The sequence below is a fragment of the Lithobates pipiens genome, unplaced genomic scaffold (genome assembly GCF_037356315.1).
Source record: "Lithobates pipiens isolate NorthernLeopardFrog02 unplaced genomic scaffold, aLitPip1_a1.2 Scaffold_18, whole genome shotgun sequence".
In the NCBI taxonomy this organism is placed as follows: domain Eukaryota; kingdom Metazoa; phylum Chordata; class Amphibia; order Anura; family Ranidae; genus Lithobates; species Lithobates pipiens.
Genome location: NW_027507758.1, coordinates 56,661,086 through 56,685,511, shown reverse-complemented (window position 1 = coordinate 56,685,511; position 24,426 = coordinate 56,661,086). Strand labels below are relative to the sequence as shown.

At 41.4% G+C, this 24,426-nt stretch overlaps 1 protein-coding gene across 1 annotated transcript in view; it reads left to right on the top strand.

Annotated features, from left to right (window-relative positions):
- Window positions 1-24,426, top strand: part of PKDCC (protein kinase domain containing, cytoplasmic) — an 85,589-nt gene that overhangs the window by 30,200 nt on the left and 30,963 nt on the right. The window contains exons 2-5 of the mRNA XM_077485700.1: window positions 13,202-13,324; window positions 14,721-14,992; window positions 18,870-18,949; window positions 20,851-20,958. Coding sequence (XP_077341826.1) covers window positions 13,202-13,324; window positions 14,721-14,992; window positions 18,870-18,949; window positions 20,851-20,958 — 583 coding nt within the window. The remainder of the gene's footprint in view (window positions 1-13,201; window positions 13,325-14,720; window positions 14,993-18,869; window positions 18,950-20,850; window positions 20,959-24,426) is intronic.

Here is a 24,426-nt window from a genome sequence, read left to right as displayed (position 1 = left end):
TCCAGAAAGGATACTGAAGGTGTACTTCCCTAGTTGGAATACGCAATATTCCCATCACACACGTTCCTGGATAAGCTCTCGAAAGTTTGGGTGCTGCAGCAACAACCAGCTGAAAACTGGTTCAGAAAGTCATAAAAGAGATATTTGCCAGCACACCTTGGATCAACGTAGTAGCATCAAAAACGGATTGTTTATTGCATGATCACATCACAAGAACAGTGCAACATTTCAGAGTTACATAGGACCCCTTTGTCATGCCTGACGAAGGGGTCCTATGTGACTCCGAAACATTGCACCGTTCTTGTGATGTGGTCATGCAACAAACATTCCGTTTGAACACTACTACGTTGATCCGTGGTGTGCTGGCAAATATCTCTTTTGTGTCTCCCTAGTTGGAGACACACAGCAATAAAAAAAAAAACGTGGACGGTATATATGAGATCCTGGATCTTCTATCGCTGACTTTTCATGGGTAGAGAAAAGCAGCTGAATATGTGGAGATCATTAGCTGCTCCCATGAATCAGGGTGTCTGTTGCTGGAGAATCTGGAGTAAAAGTCCAAAAGTAAATTAAGTAGTAAAAGTGCCAAGTCAATAGGAAATTTTAAAATGATCTCTTGTCGTGGGGCTAAGCCTGCTCTGCACGGGTTCATTGTTCATTTAAGTTTTATGAAACATGGAAAAGAAGATCTACTTAACCAATCCTTTGCTCCTCCGTGCTGCTAGACCAGTGACATGCAATGTGGTTGATTTACTAAAGCCAAATTTACTCTGTACTACAAGTTCACTGCAAGTGCACTTGAAAGTGCAGTCACTGTAGATCTGAGGGGAAGATCTGAAATGAGGGGAAGCTCTGCTGATTTTATCATCTAATCATGTGCAAGCTAAAATGCTGTTTTTTATTTTCCTTACATGTCCCCCTCAGATCTACAGCGACTTTACTTCCAAGTGAACTTGCAGTGCAAAGTGTATTTGCCTTTAGTAAATCAACCCCAATGTCTTCTCCATTATGCTCCAGCGGTCTATGGTCCTGACATGATCCATAGTCCTGCATTGAATGTGATGATGCCTAGGAACAATCCACTGCTGCAGTGTGGGGGAGTGCCATCTACCCGGGGAGCGGAGGATCACGTAAGTTAATGTGCTTTTAGTCTCCCCTAGACCAAATGAGCGGTTAGCCCATGCAGTGTTGGGCAGCCCCACTGCAACGGAGAATTTCTAAGTTTCCGGCAGTTGGGCTTTAATGAGTCTGCATAAGTCTTTATTAGCTGACATCTTTTTAGATTGTAAGCTCTAACGATCAGGGCCCTCTGATCCCTTCTGTATTGAATTGTATTGTAAATGTGCTGTCCGCCCTTACATTTTAAAGTGCAGCGCAAACTGTTGGCGCTATATAAATCCTGTATAATAATAATATTAATAATGAAGCAACCCAATTACAATATGAACTGATTAAAACTCATGCAGATTATTTAACCATTTGGTTTGGTGCTCCTTTTACTTCTTTCCCCTATTTACAAAAACAACCAGACAGGGGTTCTAATCCACCACACTCTATTCAATACTAAAAAATAAATTTTAGCTTTAGATACACTTTTTTTTTTTTTTTTTTTTTTTTTTTTTTTTTTTTTTTAATTTTTAAATTTTTTTTTTTCCCACGTCAGAGTTCGTGTGCTAGAGACTCATTCATATTGCCTCTCATCTATATCACTGCACAATATCTCATCATCGTGGTTTATGCATTATTATTTATTTAAAAAAAAATTTTTTTTTTTTTTTTATTATACTTTTTTTTTTTTTTTTTTTTTTTTTTCCCCCTTTTCTTTTCTCTCATTATAACATAACCGAACAGCATTTACAATCCTTCCTAAATCATATCTAACCAGCAACAACTCCCAGTGAAATTTATTTCCTACCCCCCCCAGCCCATACCATCCTAGTTCCGCTCCCCCACCCCCCCCTTCCCTAACCCTCCCACGCAGACTCACCCTATCCCTACCCATCCTAATTCCTCCCCCCCAAGCCCCCCTTCCCGTAGGTCGCCCACAAACCCATATACTCAAGCACATCGGTATTCTACCACGATATCTCTTAATCAGACTAATCTATAGGAAATCCCATCTCTATTATCCAAGAGGTCCAAATTCCCTTCCACTCTCTATAGTTTCCTCTCCTTACATACAAAGTTTTCTCTTTCCAGACCAAGTCATTAATACATTGGATCCATTCTCCTACTGTGGGGGCTCTTTCAGCTTGCCATCTTTGCGTGATCAGTCTACGTGCCTGAAACAAACATCTTACCACTGCTGCCGTGATATGTTTCCCTTCTCTCGGCTCTTGCCTGCATCCCAGTACACACAGAATCGGGTCCATTACCATTTCCAACTTAAACACCCTATTAATACTCGCCAACACCTCACTCCAATAACGAAAAAGCTTCGGGCAACGCCACAGCATGTGTAGGAGATCTCCCTGTCCCTGACACCTAGGGCATCTGTCATCTATCCTCCTACCAAACTGACATAATTTTTTGGGTGTGTAATAAGCCCTGTGGATCAACATCAACTGTGAAACTTTTTGGGAAGGGGAGATTGAGGTTACCGGCCCTAATTCCATAATTCTCCTCCACTGTGTATCCAGTATTTCTCCTACATCCTCTTCCCATTTCTTCTTCAAGTTCGGGTGAGCGGTTTCCTGATTAAGAATCATACCTAATTGATTGTAGATACCTGAGATAAACCCCTTTACCCCATCTGTAGTGAGCCACTTCTGAAGCAGAGGGGTTTTATCCCACGTGGGCATATTTCCCCCGAATTGTGCTGCCAGGGCGTGTCTCACCCTCAGGTAGCTGAAAAATGAATACTGTGGTATATCATATTTATTTTTTAAATCCGAGAATGTCCTTAAGGCCCCTCCATCATAAAGCTGGATCAACTTAGTTATACCCTTTCTTTCCCATGATTTAATCTTACCAATGGTTAATATTTCAGGTAGATTTTTATTGTCCCAGAGGGGTATAGATTCTAATAACCCTGAATAACCCAGTTTTAACTTCACCTCTTTCCATACCTTAATTAGCATTTTAGTTATCGAATTATTATGTCGAAAGGAGTCGGCCTCCAGGACCTCAGCCATGAGTTCATGTGGGGCTCCTATCATTCTAATCCCTCCTTTTAGCTTCCTTCCCTGCTCCGAGTCGCAACCCGCCAGGTGCTGCATCTGCGCCGCCAAGTAGTAGCTCCTAGGATGTGGAACCGCTAGGCCTCCTCTATCTATTGGCATTTGCAACGTTCGGAGTCGTATCCGGGCCTTGCCTTTCTTCCAGATCAATTCCCGAAAGAGGGTCTCTAATTTCCTAAACCATTTTTTACAAATCCATACCGGCGCATTGTGCAAAACGTACAGCAGCTGAGGCAACCAAATCATTTTGATCAAGCTACAACGGCCCATTACCGAAAGCGGAAGTTTACTCCAGACGTCACATTTACGCTTAAATTTATGCAGAAGGGGAATTAAATTTTTATTGATATATTGATCAGGGTTCTGTGTCAAAAATATGCCCAGGTATTTCAACGCATCTACCTCTCTTACCTTTATACCCGGCGGCAAAAACGCAACAGCCGGGGGGTCGACTCGGAGCAGTTCGGATTTCGCCCAGTTGATGGCCAACCCTGAGAGGTCTCCAAAGCTTTCTACTAAAGTGACTACCTGCGTTAAGGATGAACCAGTATCTCCCAGAAACAGTAACACGTCGTCTGCGTATAGGGCTATCTTTTCCTGTCCCCCTCCACTTCTTTGAAAGCCCTTAATCCCGGAGTTTGCCCTAATGGCTATGGCCAAAGGTTCTATGGCCAACGCAAAGAGTAGAGGGGACAGGGGACAACCCTGTCTTGTCCCTCTACTCATCTCGATCCTCTCCGAATATCTGCCATTAGCCCTTACCCTAGCGCTAGGGGCGTTATACATCTTTTTGATCCAGCCAATAAAGTTGGGGCCCATTCCTACTTTCTCCAACACCCGCCACAGAAAGTTCCATTCTAAGCTGTCAAAAGCTTTCGTTACATCCAGAGACATTATAGCCCTCTCTCCTGCATTCTCTACTGGGATCTGCATGTTTAGGAAAGTTCTTCTGATATTCATACTAGTAGATCTTCCCATAATAAACCCTGTTTGATCTGGGTGTATTAACTTTGTCATAAATTGATTCAGCCTATTTGAAAGTACTTTAGCTAAAATTTTTTCATCCGCGTTCAGTAATGAAATTGGCCTATACGAGGCCACTTCCATCGGGTCCTTATCTGTTTTGGGGATCACTATGATCGTTGCCTCTGTCATTGATGCCGGTAGGTGTTTCCCATCCGTTATATCTATTAAAGTTTTATGCAGCTCAGGGAGTAACAGTTCTCCATAATATTTATATAATTCTACCGGGAGCCCATCCGGGCCTGGGGCCTTACAATTTGGCATCCCGGCCACTGCCTGTTGAAGCTCACTAAGGGTTATCGGGGCGTCTAGAACTTCCCGTTCCTCCCGGTTAAGGGTCGCCATTTCTAAGTTTTCCAAAAAGCTATCCATTGCACCTGGCTCGCCTGTACCTTGTGACTGGTATAACTCCCTATAATAATTTCCGAAGATTTCTACGATCTCTTCACTATTGCATGTTATCGCCCCGTTTATATTTCTAATGTTTAAAATGAGTGAGGGTGAAGAATTTGTCTTAACCAACTGCGCAAGCAATCTTCCCACCCCTTCTCCTTCTCCAAAATATCGCTGTTTCACGAAGATTCGTTTACTCTCTTCTTTTTTTACTATCGCTGTTTTATAACCTTGTTGTTTATTTAGCCAAATTTTTTGATTTTCTGGAGTTGGGTCCATGACATAGGTATTCTCTGCTTCTAAGAGTTCCTTCCTGATGTTCTCCTCCCATATTCTAGATTTTCTCTTCATTCCTGCTACCTGTTGAATCAACACGCCCCTAGTAAACGCCTTTAGGGTATCCCAGACCACATTCATTGGCGCCGAGCCCAGATTAAAACTTATAAATTCTCTTAATCTTAGTTTGACTACCGTTTCATCCTTCATGAGTTCTAGCCAAAAAGGGCTAATCTTCCAACCCCCTTGAACTTTTTTAACCCCTGTATTAAACACAACCCTCACCAAAGAGTGGTCTGAGATCCCCCTTGGCAGATATTCTATCTCCCTTATTTTTTGTGCCATTTCCGAATTTCCTATAACCATGTCTATCCTAGACAAGGTACCATACGCTCCTGACAAGCAGGAATATTGCTTAACTCTCGGGTATCTCTCTCTCCAAAGGTCCCTCAAGCCTATTTCACTCAGGAAGCGACTCAGCCTAGTTTCACCCAAGTCCCCGGAACGATCCTTAGAGGGAAACCTATCATAGTTTACATCTAGGACTTCATTGAAGTCCCCCATCGCAATAATAGGAATGTCCTCTTTATCCCCGATGAATTCCATCAGTTTGTAAATAACTTCCATTTTAAACGGGGGGGGTATATATATATTTGCCAGTATACAGCTAATACCCTCAAGTTTACCAAACAGGAAAACATATCGCCCCAACTCATCTATGCTAACCTGGATGCATGAGAAGCTCACCCCCTCCTTTATTAACACGCTTACTCCTCTTGAATAGGAGGAATAAACTGAATGGTATTGTTGTTGATATTTCCTATTATTTAACAGTGACTTAGACATGTTAGTTAGGTGGGTCTCCTGCAAACATGCCAAACCAATATCAAATCTCTCCAGCATAGCTAAAACTATCGCTTTTTTTGCTGGGGTACCCAAGCCCCTCACATTCCAAGATCCAATGTTAATAACTTTACCCTGCACCAAATTTACCATCTGTTATAAAAGAAGACATGCTAACAAACAGAAAGCACCACACAGCCAAGCAGGAGGGGAGTATATAAGACTTATCGATTATTGGGTCTACTAGGATATCTATTCTCGTCAAGTACAGCCCACTTAATATCATAACCCATTGGTAATTACCAAATATCATAACCCATTGGTGTTTCCCAGCTATGTGCCATCCTAAAACGCAGTTAGATTTAACCCTAAAGAATATCTTATAATGGTGCTTTATGTTTATATTCATTCTATCCTGTGCATTTATCCTACCACCTACATATTTCCCCTTCGGGTTTTTACTCTCTTGTGTAATTATCGTGCTGTTTTCCAATTCTACCTCTATGTGTTTTCTTTTTACAAGCAATTTTTCTTCCCCACCCACCCCACCTCCCCCCAACCCGCCTCCCCCCTCCATCCCTCCCATCCCTACCCTTCTAGGCCCTCCACCCTCCCACAACCCGCCTTCCCGCTCATTTAAGAACAAAAACAAACCCTCCCTTCCTCCCCCCCACCTAACCAGGTATCCCTTACGGGCGTTTAACGTGACCAAACCATCCATAACCCTCCTCACACCCTATCACACAAACACCACCGCAATAATCCCCCCCCCACCCCATCCTAAAAGCTACATTTTCCATCCATGAATTTATCAAACTCGTTTACAAACACTCTCTTCCCCTATCTCCCCTCCCTTTCCCTGTGGCTAGACCGTAAAGACTCCTTGTTATCCTCCAACCATTTCAGTGCTCCGGGTGCTGAATCAAAAATCTGGACCCCAAAAGGGGTTACCACTCGCAGCCTTGCTGGGTATAAGAGGGCGTATGTTAAATTATATGTCTGAAAAGTGGCTTTAACTGTCCGGAATTCCGCTCTACGCCTCTGTAAGTCAGGAGAATAATCTGGATAAAAAGAAATCCTTGAACCATTAAAGGAGATGTCCCCCTTCTCCCTTGCCTTACGCATTAGTGTCACCTTGTCCTTATAGTTAAAGAACTTCAACATTAGAGGTCTGGGGCGTCCCCCTGGCGGTGGTATTCTAGAGGGATACCTATGGGCCCTCTCTATCGAAAAAAACGGAGAAAAACCTTCCTTTCCAAACTTGTCTGGCAGCCAGGACTCCAAGAATTTTACAGCGTCTGGGCCTTCACTTTTCTCAGGTAGCCCCAGGAGTCTAATATTGTCCCGGCGTGCTCGATTTTCTAACTCATCCATCTTAAAGGCGTAGCTGTCCAAGTTTTTTTGCATATTCTTAACCGTATGCGATATTGGATTTAGCTCGTCCTCCAGCTGGCTTACTCTGACTTCCAGCTCCGCTGTTCTTTCAATTACTTTCTGGATGTCCTGTCGCACTAACAGTATGTCCTCTTTCATTCCTGTTAGCTGAGCTGCCAGGTCTCCCAAAGACTGTTGGCATACATTGACCGCCTGTAATACATCCCTCAGGGTTGGGGCCTCCTCTTGCGGCCTGCCAGGTCTATCAGCCTCCAGCTCTCCTTGAGTACCACCCATGCTCTTCTTACTCTTACCCTCAGGAACCAAAGTAGACAATGGGGCCACTTGGCCTTGACTTTTTCTGTCCGTGGAACCCCCGGGGTGAGCTTTGGTTTGTACCACCTGTGCCCCTTTTATTGGTGTTTGATCTGGGGTATGCATTGGGGCGTGCGCAAACCTTTCTAGTTTTGCCGCAGCTAAACTTGCTGCTTGTGTACTTTTTTCTTTTTCTTTTTCTTTAGAGGAGCGAAGATGTTGTGTCCCCTGCCCCTCCTGCTGCCCCTGGTCTTCCCCGCGGCGTCTAGACATATTTACTTATGTAGGCCGTTCCCCCAAGATAGAGCCTGAATTTTAGCCGAAGACCTAATGTACCAGTATCAAGACCTCCCCAGGAGACCCCCAGCTCCTTACCATACACAAGGGGAAGACTACTGTAAGGGGAAAAAGAGGGAGTATCCCTCCAAGAGAAAAAGTATCCCCCCTATTTCCCACCACCCTCTATGGAATCCCTGCTAAAGCCCTATGTTCCCTTTATTTTCTCTTCCCCTTCCCAAAAAAAAAAAAAAAAAAAAAAAAAAAAAAAAAAAAAAAAAAAAGGAAACCCGCGCAAGGCTGTAATCACTAATAACCTTAAACAGGAGTAGTTAACCAATAGTAAACTTGCCGTTAATCAGTTATGTATATAATATCATTCAGGGGGTTTCTCTTTTCTTTCTCCTTTCCCTATTTCTCCCCCTCTTCTCTTCACTTAAAAAGGGATAGTCTTTATCAACCTCCAAAAAACAAACAGAACAGTTCAGTGTAAAACATTATCCCTATGTAAGCCCTATATCCCAGCACCGAGGGAAGTATAACAGATATAAGACACATGTAGATTTATAAATTGCGTCCTGCCAAGCCAGCTTCCAGAGAAAAAAATCAGCTTCAGAAATACAGAGCTATTTACAGTTCAAGATATGGCATTATATCGATGTATACCTTAGGTCCCAACACAGAGGAATACACAGCAAATGTATGAGACACAGGGGGAGTGTAGATTACATCCAGCTGATTTAGTTTTTGTATGCCAAAAGTGAAACGGAAAAGACCCCAGTGTAGTGATCTTTTAAACCATCACAAAAACACAGGAACACTTGCACTAAGCTTGGCTCCTCTCCTCTCACCAAGGGAGAGTATTCCTCAGCTGTATTCCCCCAGTGGGGGACAGGGGGTACTCACGGCTACCATATACTGGAAGGAGACGCCGTCTGGAAGATGGCCACGCTGGTTTGTCTGTGACCTCGGCCGTTCGTAGCAGGCGAAGATTACCATGCCTTCGCTGTAGTACTGTCCCGAAGGTCTTCGGCCGGGCTCGCCGTGCTTCTAGGTATCTTCGGGCGTGTTCAGACAAACTCGGCTTATGCCGGCACTTCCGACTTCGGGTTGCGCTGCTCCCTGGGCTATACGACAAGCCATCTAGCGTGTGTCTCTCAGAGATAGAGCGAGGAGGAGACAGAGCAGCGGCGTCTCACTCACCTCGCATCTTCCCACCCGCACCACACCCCCTCACACATCCGGTCACCGCCCCTTAGATACACTTTAATTCAGATGACTGACTTGGCGAAGACAAGTTACATTATCCAGTTAGTAAACTCATGCATATCCAAGCACTCTTTGCTTTGAAATGATAGGATTAGAAAGGCTATAATTCATTTGATCTAAGTTTGCATTGTTGTATAAAGCATCTTCATTTATATCTAGGAGCTGCAATTAGCTCTGATGATACATAATAAAAACTTTAAGTCAGGTTCTCCTAACAATCTGCTGCCACCACTTGTATATTTTCCATGGCGGATGGATGGGTAGAGAATTCTGCACGCAAGCTTCCTTGTAAATACTGGATAGTTTTCTGACTAAATAAGGTTTGCTTGTGGATTTTTCTCGAGTGCCCAAAACCAAACCTTCCCTGTTAGCTCCACTCCATTTATTTATCCGACACATATGACTAAGTCAATAAGACAGATGAAGCTGACAGAATCCTTTTTTTTTGTAACTCTGCATTAGCACAGCGCAGGATTCTGTAGTTTACATATACTTAGAAAGCGATGACAACTTAATAATGGAGTCTATTTTGTGTTTTGTTCGGAAGGCTTGTCGTTCTTTGTGTCGAGGCTGACCTCTACATTTCGTTGTCAGGAAAGGGCAGCTATGTCACTTTAATTTGCGGTAATGTGGAATGCTGAACTGGCGTGCTATGGGGGCTGCTAGACTTGTGGAACAATAACTTGTTCCCTGGAAAATCAAAGCAGATAACCAATTTGTATTATCTGTCACTGACAAAATGCAACCTTTGGAATATAGATTAACACAACAGTGTCTGAAGAAGCTCATGCACAATGGAGACATGAACAGACACTGCAAACACTGGAGAGAGCCAACCAGACAGCACTTGAGTTGTAGGCTAGCATCTAACATTGTGCAGACAGTCCCTTGTAGGCTTGTCGTCTGAGTTAAGGCAATATTAATGACCAATCAGACCATTACTGTGTCATATAACAGCAACATATTTCCAGAGGTTTTTTATTTTCTTTTGGAAATATGGCGGCAGTAAACCTAAACTTTAACTCAGTTCATAAACAAATAGACTTGATGAATATAATCTTATCCAAAGAGGTTCAGAGGTACTCACAGGTCTTGAATTGGAGGTAGCACAGCAACTGAAACGGTTATCGTGTCAACATTTTGATGGATCTATCACCGCCTTTCTTAAGGCTCAGATATTTCAGGTGCTGTGCTACCTCTGTTTCCGGACCCATGAATGGAACCACTTTGGAATTGTATGAAGATTACTTCAGTGAAGTCCTAAAGAATAATTACAAATATGTGTATCTTAAACATAGCAACAATTGTTCAACTTGGACCAATGTATCTACATATATACCAAACTTGGGCAATGATACTGGAAATCATGGAAGTAGATACCACTACTCCAGTGATCTCCACTTGATTCCAGATCCCATGTCGAGTGGCTGGCCTGATGCATTGTAAACAGAGGCCGCATGGCGCAGGTACCATTCAGAGAATGCTTTATTTAGAGGTACTTATATAACACTGTCAATTTATGCAGAATTTTACGTATATTTTATACATTCACACACAGTCCCATCCTTTAAGGAGCTTGCAATCTAAGACCTCAAAGTCACATACTGTACATAAATACATACATACACATACTAGAGCCAAGATAGAGAGGAGCCAGTTAACCTACCAGAATGATTTGGAGTGTGAGAGAAAACCCAAGCAGGGGCAGGGAGAAAAAGCAATCTCCCCGTGCCATGGTTGGGATTTGAGCCGACAACCATAGTGCTACTAGGCAGACTGGACATTCCCACATGGCAGACAGATTACTTGAGGAGATCATGGATGGCCTCTTGAATATGTTACAGCCTATCTAATTTCCGTTTGAATGCTTTCCTATAGAGAGGGCACTTACCTGGCTTTATACTACAAGGTATCATTAAAAGATTTCCATCTACTGATATATTCATCCCTGCCTGCCAAGATTTGTTGGGTGTCATTTCTGGTTCCCTTTAAATGTCAGAAAGCCCCAGAACATTTTGGCAATGTATTTCCATGGATTACTAGGCTTATACTCATTTTTATCATGACAACCCCATGACACGCCAAGGAGCTTTAGCCCCTGTGTATGCCCCCAGACTTTCAGTGACATATATGATTCTCAACCATATTGTTTAATATGATACGGTGGTCCCGAGAAAGCTATGCAATCAGCGAAACGCGTTGACCAGCACATGGAGTACACGTGCCTCCACTTTCTTCTTGGAATGCGCTTATATCTGTAGGAGGTGTTTGTATAGTGGTATATGGGACATATGTATCATATTATTATATCCCTCGTTTTATCCTATTAGTAACGTGATGTGAGTTATTATTTTTAAAATATGTTCAATAAAGATTGATATTTTTTTATACATTGGATTCTGTCTTATGTCATGTGGGTGCCGGTAAAGTCTATTATCGGCAAGACTGGTTCCTGCAAATTGCACATCTACTAGGAAATTTAAATGTGGTGTGGGTGGAGGTCACCCTACTTTTCTTCTGGTAACTACTTAGCCACTGTGCTGCCCTTTGCATTTTCTAAATAATTGCAAAGTGTTCTCTGATTGGATGAGGTGGAGAGCATGATGTGGGGAGGAAGACTGGAGGACCATCAATTAACATGGTGTTCAGTGGCAGCCCTTTGCTTGTTTTTTTTTCCGGCCATTGAGGCACTATTCATCCCACTGTTATGAGACACTATTCTCCCACTGACACCACCAAGGGATCACTATTCCTCCCAATGACAGCAACAATGGGGCCCTATTCCTCCCACTGATACCAAATGTGTCAGTGGGAGGAATAGTTTGTAGACCCCTGTATTAGATCACCCCCCTAATTCAACAAGCATTACATTCTGCATTAGATGAGGGCTGGGGGGGGGCGCACATTGTAATTAATTTTATATATGCCCAGAGCTAGGCTTTAACAATATCAGCACACAGGACGTCATGAGAGAAGAAACAAAGTAGTGTACATTTGTCACAGGACAATCATTATATTCTACGGTCTTACAGGATATTTCTCTTCCTGTATGTTTGCCTTCTTTATATGTTGCTGTTTAGTGTTTTATAGAGAGATTCTCTACTGATAAGACATTTATGCAATCTGCTTCCTGGGCTGTGAATGAACTTTGAACTCGCATAAACTGTCTGCTGTACTGTTTTAAAATTGCTATTATAAAAATAGTGTCAAAATATACTCTGGTTTCTCTTCAGATCGAAAAAATCTTTCGCCTTTTACTAAAGAAAAAAATAAATAAATAAAATAAAAATAAAAAAATAGTGTCAAATTTATTTACAATTGTCTATCTATCTATCTATCTATCTATCTATCTATCTATCTATCTATCTATCTATCTATCTATCTATCTATCTATCTATCTATCTATCTATCTATCTATCTATCTATCTATCTAGTGATAGATAGATAGAGTAAGGCCCCCCAGCCTTACTTTTTCTTTCTTTGGAGATATTTCCACTCACATCCTGCCTGTCTGTAGCAGTGGCGGCTGGTGCTAAATATTTCGGGTGTGGGGGGCGGTAAACTCCGCCCCCCCAGACAGACGAGAAGGCGGCGATTTCTGCAAGCACAGTGGGGGACGAATGGCGGACGTGAAGGTGGCAATCGTCGCAAGCACCCCCCACCTCCCCTGTGTTAGACAGACAAGAAGGCGGCGGCGATCCACTAACCCCCACACTCGCGGGACACATACCTTACCTTAGGGGTCAGGGGGAAGGAAGAGCTGGGGCCATTGCTTCTCCTACTGGCTGAAGAGGAAGCATGTCCTAAGACTCCCTGGCCAATTGGGTCTCCGGACCCGCTTTGTGGTTGGCCGGGAGGAGAATCAGGAAGACAATAACGTAAATTAATTCGCTATTGCCACACAACTGGTTGGGCTCAGGGTGCAGTGCTCTGTGCCCTGAGCCCACCCCTTTTTTAAGACAATTAGAGCCTCAGGCTCTTATCATGTGCTTAAAAATTGTAGATTAGGGGCTGGGCTCATGGATTGGGGGGGCACCCCTGCACCCCTTATGGATGGGCCGCCACTGGTCCTTTCGGACAGGAAGTAAAACAAAATCTTTCCAATGGCATACAAATGGCAAAACAATACAGGAGTTTTAACTTTTTCCTGCTCTTTCCCACAGAATTTACCTTTGAAAATACTTTATTTTTCATATGTACAGTATTGTTCAGTATAATCCTGTGATCGGATTTGCATATTTCTCTGCTTTCAGCTACACGGGTATTGCTACCAGGACAGCAATGACATAGTGGACACCCTCACCACCATCACAGAGCTGGGCTCCCCTCTGGAGATGATACAACTTCTACAGTCCTCCTGGGAAGACAGATTCCGTGTAAGTCGCCTACGCTGTATGGATCTTTGTTAACTATGTCCTGGCATAGACAGGTTCTCTTTAACACATATTTGTGGACAAGTATATTATTTTGTACATTTCTGCAATGAATGCACATTTTACACGTTTTATCCCTTGAAATACACTGAAAGTACAGAAAAATAACTGTTGATGTGCCAGAAATATAGTGTTCTCTTAACTTCCTCTCTGACTTCCTAAGCAGTTCTTGTCAGCCCTGACTGCTTTGATTCTGATGGATTACAAAGAATAAAATTAGAGAAAAATTTCCATCCTGTACCTTCAAATTGTTCCCTCTCTGTGGAGCTAAGAAACAGGAAAAACCAAGGACTTTAGAGGCAAATTGGACCACATTATTTTAATAAAATCCATATTTTATTTATGACAAAAGAAAATATAAAAAATTGCACATAGAAACAAGCCACTAAAAACATGTGTACACGTATATACAAAATATGGCCGACAAGGGCCCAGTGCATTGAATTTTCTACATAATGTCAAATGGGTGATCCCCTGTGCGTCAGCACGTTTCGCTGATCCGCTTTTTCAGGACACATGAGAAGGGAAATAGATGAGAAACAGGTCTCACTATATAAATTGAAAAATGCATAGATACTGTATAAAGCATATTTCATTACATTTGCAGAAATACATATATCATTGGTTTATCATGTTTAATATATTCCCCTCACTGTGGTTGAAAATGTTCCCTTTCAGCTGAAATTCTACTAGTGTATAACCAACTTTAACCATTTTACAACCACCCTATTGTAGCTTCACTGCTACAGGGCGGCTGCTTTGCGCAGGATCACCTATATGTATATGTATACGTTCCTGCTGTAAACAAGGCAGATTGCCGTTCTGTCAGTAGGGAAGGCATGGATCCTGTGTTTCTGCCTTCCCCTAGTTAAAGCCCCTCCCATACAGTACAGTAAACGATAAAAATAAAAAACTACTGACACCAACCTCTGCCCTACTGTGTGTGCGCGTGTATATATATATATACATATATATATATATATATATATACACATACATATATATATATATATATATATATATATATATATATATATATATATACTGTATATATATTATAGGCACATATATGTGTGTTTGTGTTTTGGGATGCACACCCTAACGCAATGATCAGACCTCATTATTGTCACACACATGCTATCCTGAAGTTAGCTTAGTAAAATTTTCCCCCCGTTATAGCTTAACTTGTTGATTCTTTCGTATAAAACCGAAGTCCTAAAGTAAATGTACTCTAGTGCCCCTGTCCTTTACTTGATTAAAGTGACCCTTTGAATACTATATAATGTGGTATTTATGAATATTAAAACAGAACCAATTGTTGTTTCTTTATATCCTGCAGATCTGCCTGAGCTTAGTCCGGCTCCTACACTATTTGGCGCACTCCCCTCTTGGCTCCATCACCCTTTTGGACTTTCGCCCTCGCCAGTTTGTGGTCATTGATGGTGAATTGAAAGTAACGGACTTGGATGATGCCAGCATGGAAGAGACACCTTGTACCAGCAACGATAACTGTTTTATGGAGTTCCCGGCCAGAAACTTCACGCTGTCATGCTCCGTTGAAGGCAAATGTCAAAACATGAATGAGAAGAGGAATCTCTATAATGCATACAGGTATCCCAATAAGGATCATTAAACCCTTAATGATAAAGCTACAAGCTAGAAATAAGCTGCTGATAACATTCACAACTATGTGAGCCTTTTCTCTGCTTTGAGGATGTCTATAAAGTCAAGTTTTGTTTTTAAAGATATTCAAATGTTATTATTTACCCTTATCAGAGAACAAAATACAGAACAGACAAATACATTATTTCTTAATATAAAAAAGTGGCATTATACCCAAACAAACTTAGATGCAGAGATAGAATAATGTAATGTATATATATATATATATATATATATATATATATATTAGCTTACCCTAATTTCACGAATACTGTGTACTGAAATGACAGTGCCTTGAAAAAGTATTCACACCCCTTGACATTTTCCACATTTTGTCGTGTTACAACCAAAAACGGAAATGTATTTTATTGCTAAGCAGTGGGCCGGGAAGCCTGCCGCCGCATCCTTAACAACCGATGGCTTATCAGCTGTCAGCGGGCTTCCCCACTGACAAAAACGCTGCCAGCAATAGAAAATTCAGAAAAAATAACTAAGTGGGGTCCCCCCCAATCCATACCAGGCCCTGCAGGCAAGAGGGATACTTCTGTCAGCACTGTCTGTGTTGATGGGGGAATCATGCAAGTTTCTTTCCTAAAGAAATTTGCAACCTCTATGACTGGCCTTAGGAGAAGGGTGATAACTTTGGAGGGAAGCAAGGCATGGATGCACCACTGTGGACTAGGAAGTATATATTTTGATAAAATAGTATATAAATCTATATTATTGTGATCTGATAACATTTTTATCATATATGTGGAAGGTCTTCTTTCATTTTAAGTGTGTGACAGTCTTTTATTTTAGCCCTATGGCTCTTTAAAGCTATGACCAGAGCCAGCGTACAACTCATACTTTTTAAACCTCATGATTTAAGCTCGACCTTTTGAACTTTTCTTTTCTGGTTCTTCTAATCTGCCTTGTTTTCACAATCCCCTTTGAACTAACAGAAGCTTTCCTTGTTGCCCTAATTCTATGTGTTCACAAAGGCCCACAGGCTCAGGGTTGCAGTGGCGAATAGCATCTCCTCCTTTCAACAGGCAGACAGCGTGTGCTGATTTATGACACTTCACATTAAACTGAGGCTGATGATTTCAACCAACGTAAAAGGCCATGATGAAAATGAACCGCAGCAAACAGACTTTTTGTGGAAACTCTTTATTCATCTCAAGCCGACCGCTAGTAAATAGATTATAGGGGTACTTGGCAAACTACGGCCTATCAAAACTCCTGACCGGTGGAGCGAGATGTTAAGAGAACAGGGCTTAGAGGGAAAATAGATATTTTGAGGTCATTTGTGAAAGTTAGCCTGCATGGAGTGTGTATGTTCCCTCTCTGCTTGCGTGGGTCTCCTCCGGGTGCTCCAGTTTCCTCCCACACTCCAAAGACATGCTCCTAGATAGCCAGCAATTGAGCTGCAAGTTTGAAAATTACTTGCTAAGCTATTGCTAGACTTGCCAGGCTTCACAAGTTTGTTGCACAATTATCAACTAGAACTTGTGCTTCAAATGCTCTGCAAGTGTACAGCTTGCCAGGGAAGATGTGAAGAAAGTTAACAGACTTACACTTTAAAACTGCCACAAATTTGTGACAAGTTATCCTTGCTATCTGGGCTGGTAGGTTAATTGGCTTCTGTCTAAGTGGGCCCTAATTGTCTATGCACATGTGTTATCACACTCTGCATGCCAGTTCCTAGCCAGAGTAATTGAAGACTGTTAACCTCTTCACACCAAGCTCACTCAAATATGCCTTAGGCCGCGTACACACGGGCGGACTGTTCGCCCAACTTTGTCCGCTGAACAGTGTTTGGGCGGACAGTCCGCTCGTGTGTGGGCTTTCAGCGGACAGTTTCAGCGGACAGTTTGACGGACAAGGTTTTTCGGAATTTCCGAAAAACTGTCCGCTGAAACCTTGTTTCAGCGAACAGTCCCCTCGTGTGTAGGCTTGTTCGTCAAACAAAGTTGCGCGCATGCTCAGAAAGGATTTTCACGCCGAAAGTTATAATGCAGTGTATAGGACGTCGTATTTTTCGTCCCGTCGTACGTGCCGTTCACGTCATCGCGCACGGTTTCAGCAAACTGTTCGTCCGTCGTGTGTGGCCATGTCCGTCCATGCTAATTTTGAGCGGACTGTTTGCCGAAACTGTTTGACGGACAAAGTTGGGCGAACAGTCCCTGCGTGTGTACGCGGCCTTAGCGCAGAGTGGCCACATATTTTCATGCAATAGCGCTGATAGAGCAGTGCCGAGAGTGTGCTCCCTGCGCACTCCCGAGAGTGTGCTCCCTGCGCACTCCCGACACAGTTACCGATGGCAAACGGAAAGCTCCCGTTCACTTCTTGCGATTGGGAAATTTCCGATCATGTGACAGCCAATTACAGTGGTCACATGACCATAAGCTCTGCCTCCAGGTGGATAGGCTCATCCAACTTACAAACCACTAGGCATCTACTGCCCCTCTCTGCCAAGCATTCCATTGGCTGCCACTCAACCAACAAATCAAATACAAGATACTAACAGTAACTTACTAAGCCATCCACAACCTGGTCCCCAGCTACATCTCTAACATTGTCTCAAAATACCAACCAAATCGTCCTCTTCGCTCCTCCCAAGACCTCCTGCTCTCTAGCTCCCTTGTCACCACATCCCATGCTCAGCTCCAGGACTTCTTCTGAGCCTCTCCCATCCTCTGGAAATCTCTACCCCAATCTGTCCGACTATCTCCTACTCTGTCCACTTTCAGACAATCCCTGAAAACGTATCTCTTCAGAGAAGCCTATCTGGCCCCCACAAAACAACTATACATTTATTTTCTCCATCAGCTCATCCCCCACAGTTATTACCTCTTGTATCTCTTGACTCTCCCTCTTAGATTGTAAGCTGTAATGAGCAGGGCCCTCCTGTATTAAAGTGTATTGTATTTGTACTGTCTACCCTCAAGTTGTAAAGTGCTGCGTAAACTTTCAGCACTATATAAATCCTGTATAAAAATAATAATAATAATAATTCGGACCAAACTCGTGCAGGACCCTTTTTTTGGTCCGCACCAGAATTCCTGTCCGAATTAACAGTTTGCACTGTGATATGCAAACTGATCTGGGGGTGCTTTGTATTGACGCTCCCAGCAGTTTACATTGGGCAGTGTAAACTGTCTGCGGGAGACATGCGATGCCGGAACACGTATTGGATGGTTCCCGCATCGCTGCAGTGTGAACCGTGCCTAACCGTCACACTACCTGATGAGCAATCTCATATTATTAATTATCAATCAAAAGTTAAAATGATGGGTAGAACTTCTAACTTATGATGCAGATCTGGTCTTTTCCGAAGAAGAGGCATGGGCCATGAAAGACCATTACAGGTATGATTTCAGCTCTACATTTTCCTACTACTGTTTTATTCATTATGATTTTGATATTCCTTTCCAAGACCTCTGGCGCTAGTAGTCTGAAATACTGGCAGAACACACCCAGAATTAGAAAGTTCTTCCATTGGTTATAGAAGTGCCATAAATTTCCTCCGAGTGCCAGACATGCCTGCAAATAGCCACAATCTACTGAGCCCGGCAGCAAGTGGCTGTGTTAATGGAGCATTTACAGGTGATTACAAGGCAGCCTTGTGTCCCGCGGCCCTTGTCTCTGCAGTGCCAGGCTCTCATATTAGGGTCAGTTATGGATTTTTTATTATGATATATGGCTATGCTTCCTGAACAGGGTGAGCAGCTTATTGCTTTTTGCAAACTTTTTTTTCAAATAGTTTAATTATATGAACGGAGCCACTAACAGAACAAGCTGCTTCATGATATTAAATGTGGACTTTTTTATTTCTTTGCAGGTTTTTCTTTACATACCTCCTGCCGCATAGTGCACCTTCCTCTCTGAGACCTCTGCTGGATGCCATAGTCAATGCCACAGGTACATAGGGTATCTACCTCTCTGGCTGTCGTCGGCCTATGATCAGTTAAAGACCAGATTGAACTTCTCTGTAAAATGCTGTGAATACATTCCAGATGCTGTACACATAAAGTGATCACAGTCCTCCCATTCATTTAGCTTGTAAAGCAGCCACTGCCATAGTAATGTAGCTTATAACTTACCATCTTGTTGCAGCGAAGGTACGCTGCTCCCTATCTGGCTGCAGTGGCCTCCCTGAAGAGGTCCAACAGGCCCCCTGCTGAGTCTGAGCAAGAGCTCTCCAATCAACCAGAAGCACGAGATTTGAGTGGGAGTTGGATCAATGCAGAGAATCCACTGCTTCCACACAAAGAGCAGCTTTGTTTCTCTGCAGCAAGAAGGCAAGGGACAGGCTGCTTTATAATAGATGTGGCTGCTTCACCAGCTAGACAAAGGGTAAAACTGTGCCCACTTACTGTTTTATTGCACTTGGAATCAATTCACTTTGTTTTACAGTTGAGTTTATTAAGACATTAAACTGTTTCACGCATTAACATCTGTTCCTTCCTCTCTCTCGTCCTTCCTTTTCTCTCTCCTCATTGCCTTTCCTCTCGTTTTCCGTTTCCTTTTCTTATTCTTTTCCCCTTTCCCTTTCTTTTTCCTTTCTCATGTCCCTTTTCTTTCCCTTTCTTTTTCCTTTCTTTTTCCTTCTCTTTCCTCTTTTCTTTTGCTTTTTCTTTTTCCTTTTCCTTTCCCTTCCCTTTACTTTGCTTTGCCTTCCTTTCCGTTGCTTTCCTTTTCTTTTTTCTCTCTTCCTTCCTTTTTTCTCTCCTTGTTCCCTTTCCTTTCCTGTTTCCTTTCCTTTTGCCTTTCCTTTGATTATTCCTTTCCTCTTTCTCTTTCTTTTTCCTTTTCCTTGTCCCTTTTCTTTCCCTTTCCTTTTCCTTTCCTTTCCCTTTCTTTTTCCTTCCCTGTCCACTTTTCTTTTCCTTTTCCTTTTCCTTTTCCTTTTCTTTTTCCCTTCCCTTTCCTTTCCTGTGCTTTGCTTTGCCTTCCTTTCCGTTGCTTTCCTTTTCTTTTTTCTCTCTTCCTTCCTTTTTTCTCTCCTCGTTCCCTTTCCTTTCCTGTTTCCTTTCGCCTTTCCTTTGACTATTCCTTTCCTCTTTCCCTTTCTTTTTCCTTTTTCCTTGTCCCTTTTCTTTCCCTTTACTTTTCCCTTTCCTTTTCCTTTCCTTTCCCTTTCTTTTTCCTTCCCTTTCCTCTTTTCCTTTTCTTTTCCCTTTCCTATTCTCTTCATTCTCTTTCCTTTCCTTTTGTTTTCCCTTTCTCTTTGCTTTCTTTTTTCCTTTCCATATTCCTTTTGCCTTTCCTTTTCCCTTTCATTCCCTTTCCTTTACTTTCCCTTTTCCTTTACTTTTCCTTTCCCTTTTCTTTTCCCTTAGCTTTCCTCTTTCCTTTTCATTTTCCATTTCCCTACCTTTCCCTTTTTCTTTCCTTTTTGCCTTTCTTTTTTCCTTTCCCTTCTTGTCCTTTCCTTCCTTGCCTTTTCATTTCCCTTCTTTCTTAATCTGATCATTCAACTATTGTTTGGGTTGGGATTGTACCTCCACATTGACCCATATCTAATATCTAAGGTCAGCCTAAATCTAATAGAAAGTACTATATGTATTCAAATTTAAAATATAACTAAAAGGCAAAATTGTTTTAATTTCTGTTTTTAGAGTATCCAAAAAAAAGTTTTAGCTTTAAATAAACTTTAAAGGTTCTTTGTATTTTTTTCTAGCCTTCTGTATGGTTCATTCCACAGTATAAACGGGCACTGTAATACTGAGAGCATAGAACAGCTAACATGTACATGTAACAATGATCCTGGAACTGGGATGCCCCTCACTCTTTTTTAATAAACCTGTTTTCATTTCTAGGAGAGCTACGCTGGGGAATCGATGAAACCGCCGCACAGTTTGAAAGGGTACTTTACTTATACAAGAGCGGCTTGTATCTCTCCAATGCCACTAATGCACCTAAAGCTGGTAAGTATTCACTTTAAATGATGTTCATTTAACTTTCTGCTGAGTGATACGTGTCATCACAGTGTAATTATGTCTTCAAGAGCTGCACAAGATACAAGACGTCCTTTGTGACTGGTGCAGTGGTAGTCTCTATCTGTGCTTGTACCTGTTTTTTTTCCACCAACACATTTAATAAAGGAATGTATTATAGTGTTCTTTTTAGAATCTCCCTTCATCCAATGAAACTTCCGGGAGTATAAAAACCAAAGCATCACCCAAATCTAAAATCAGTTTTAAAAAAAAAAAAAAACCTCCAAATTCTTAAAAGAATTTGTTAAAGTGTATCCAAACCCAAGATCAAACATTTAATATATTGCATAATATATAGGCTAAGAATATGTTCTGCAAAATAAGCTGTGAAAAATAAATCACGCTGACACTATACAGCATAAAGGAAGGGCTGCTGGAATGAAATTAAATTAACAAGTGTTCAGTAAATGTACTAAATACTGTGTTTACACCATTTAATTATTTTCCTAATTAAAAAAACTAAAGATTAAATATATTTATAGGTTCCACAATAAATACAAAATACATATAAAAAAAAAAAAAAAAATATATATATATATATATATATATATATACATATATATATATATATATACATAAAAATAATAAATAAAGTTGCAAAATTAAATCCTGTAAAAAAAAAAAAAAAAATATATATATATATATATATATATATATATATATTATATATATATATATATATATATATATATATATATATATATATATATATATATATATATATATATATATATATATATATATATATATATATAATAATCAACACTAATAAAATGCTAAAAATTCCAGACATTCAGTGTGTTCCTTAGTCTCTAAATCAAGAACAGTATTCTTAAAAGTGCTCAGAAAATCAATAAATGCCCCCATCACTTATTCCAACTCTGATCTGATGAGAATGTATGTCTTATCTGACCCTTTCCTAGGGAATGGGTCAAAGTGTGCACAATAATCGTTCCTCTGAAAATATGGAGTATAGTGATAGCTGCTGCAATTAAATTAAAGTGTTTAGTGATTGTCTTAAACGCTGTGATCAACCAATTTAATACTTTCTTTAATTAACAAGATATAAAAAAAAAATCAAAGAGTGTTCTAAAATACATTCAAATCCATATAACATCCATATACACAAAAATATAAATGGAATACCAAAATTAGATCCTGCAAAATATGTATAATTGTCCTTTAGTCTCAGAATCAAACAGTGTTCCAAAAACTGCTTTGCAAAAAAATTAAAAAATTACCACCACTTATTAGACATTAAATTTGATGATAATTTACCCCTTATCTGACCCTTCCCTTAAAGTGGTGTTGCCACCAAAAAAAAAATAGTTTAAAATTCTTTAAAAAATTAATAAATAAATAATTTGAAAAAAAATCTTTTTTACTCACCTCTAAATGCCTGTTGCTAGAGGGTCCCTCATAGTCTGCCTTCTTCATTGCCCGGGCTGGTGACATCACTTCCCCTCGCGCCGCACAGTCGTCTGGGACCTGTCACGTGTCCCAGATGACTGTGCGGCGTATCACAGCGTCCTGCGCTGCTCGCGCATGCGCAGTGGATGCCTGGCTGGGAAACCACAGCCGGGTGCCCACAGTAAAAATTATGGCGCCGCGAGCATAGCGGGGAACGAGGGGGGGCTTCGTTCCCCCGCATCGCTGGACCCTGGGACAGGTAAATGTCTGATTATTAAAAGTCAGCAGCTGCAGTATTTGTAGCTGCTGACTTTTAATATTTTTTTTTTTTTTTAGGGGCACCCCACTTTAAGTTTGAATCAAAGTGCACCCAATACTTGTATTTCTGACTATATAGTGTTTAGTGAGGGCTGCTGCAATGACAATATATTAGCAATTTTTTTTTTTCGTGATTGTTCTTAATGCTGTGGTCATCCTAATTAACTATTTCCTTATTAACAAAATGTATAAAAATTCATAGAGTATTCAGAAATAAATTCAAATCTATGTAATATCTATTATAAATATTATTATTCAGAAATGTATACAGCGACAACAGTTTGTGCAACGCTTTACAAGACAGACAGTACACTTACAAAATAATTCAATACAGGAGGAATCAGAGGGTCCTGCTCATTAGATCTATATACACAAAAATATAAAATATAAAGGAGACAGCCGCTCCCCGCTCCTCCACAGCTCAGCGCTCCAATGAGCACGGGGGGGGGGGGGGGGCAGAGTGGAGAGATGCTGATTGACAGCCAGAAGCTCTCTGCTCAGAGAGCTGTGAGAACCATGCCATCGAGCATTGCATCTCTGTGTAGAGGCGCCGATGATGCTGCATCCACCTAGGTAAGTATTCCCATACTTAGGTTCACAAGGTGGCAGTCTCTGCTACATGATCTGTGCTTGATTGCTTTTCAGAGAGTGGTAGATCAGTGGCTTTGAAGAATTCAGGAGGCAATAATGCCACCTCTTGAATGTTCTCTTTTTCTGAGCAGTGATTTTGCATGGTGCTAAGGCATTCCAACCATAAGCCAAGCTATTGGCTTGCAGCTGCAGCGCTGTCCCATTACCTGCATTGGAGGAGTTTGACAGGTGGTGCTACCCGTCAAACTCAATAAGCCGTGTTATATTTTCCGTCGCTGAGTGGCATAATTATGATTCCCTACAGCTGCTTTCCTAGGCCTTCAGTGTGCGGTTGGGGGCAGTAAAAACACAGCTGAAATTCCTGTTTTTTTTTTTTTCTCCTTCGCACCAAGAGGGGCAAGCGCTTGCCTCCCGCACACCATAACGCTCTTTTCACAGGCGTTAGAAGATGCCTTCTGAGATCGGGGGGCTACCGGAGAAACTCTGCACTCCGAAATGCCCAATTTACCGTCTGTGTTAAGGAGGCCCAAAAGAAAAACAAAATATATTTCAACATAAGACGTATTTTTCTCTGTTATAGAAAAACACTAAGAGCATTCCTTTCTGGCCTACATTTGTAAGTTTCAGAAATACAAAGTGGTCTATACTGTAAATACCTGCATATAAATCACAATGTATCAATGCCGCACAATAATAATTGTAAAACTAGGAAATGAAAGTGTTTGTAGTAAAGCAGAACACATGCTTTCTGAAAGGCTGAATTATCCCCTTCTGCGGCGTTTCAAATCCTTAATAAAATGCTTGTTATAGCGAGGAGGGGGAGAGGAGCGAGCAGTATAACATATGGCGCAGTCGCCCTTCACGCATCGCCTTCACTGTTTTCGATAGGAAAAAAAAAACAAAAAAAAAAACAAGAGGTCCCTTTGAACAACACAAAGTGTGAAAAGTGATATTAACAATTACTCTGCAAATCCAGTGAAACAGCACGTGAAACCCAGCGTTCACATAAAACAAGATTTAACAAGGTGAACCCTGATCGGGTTACAAAAAAATGTAGGCCTTAAGCTTTAAAAATGTTGA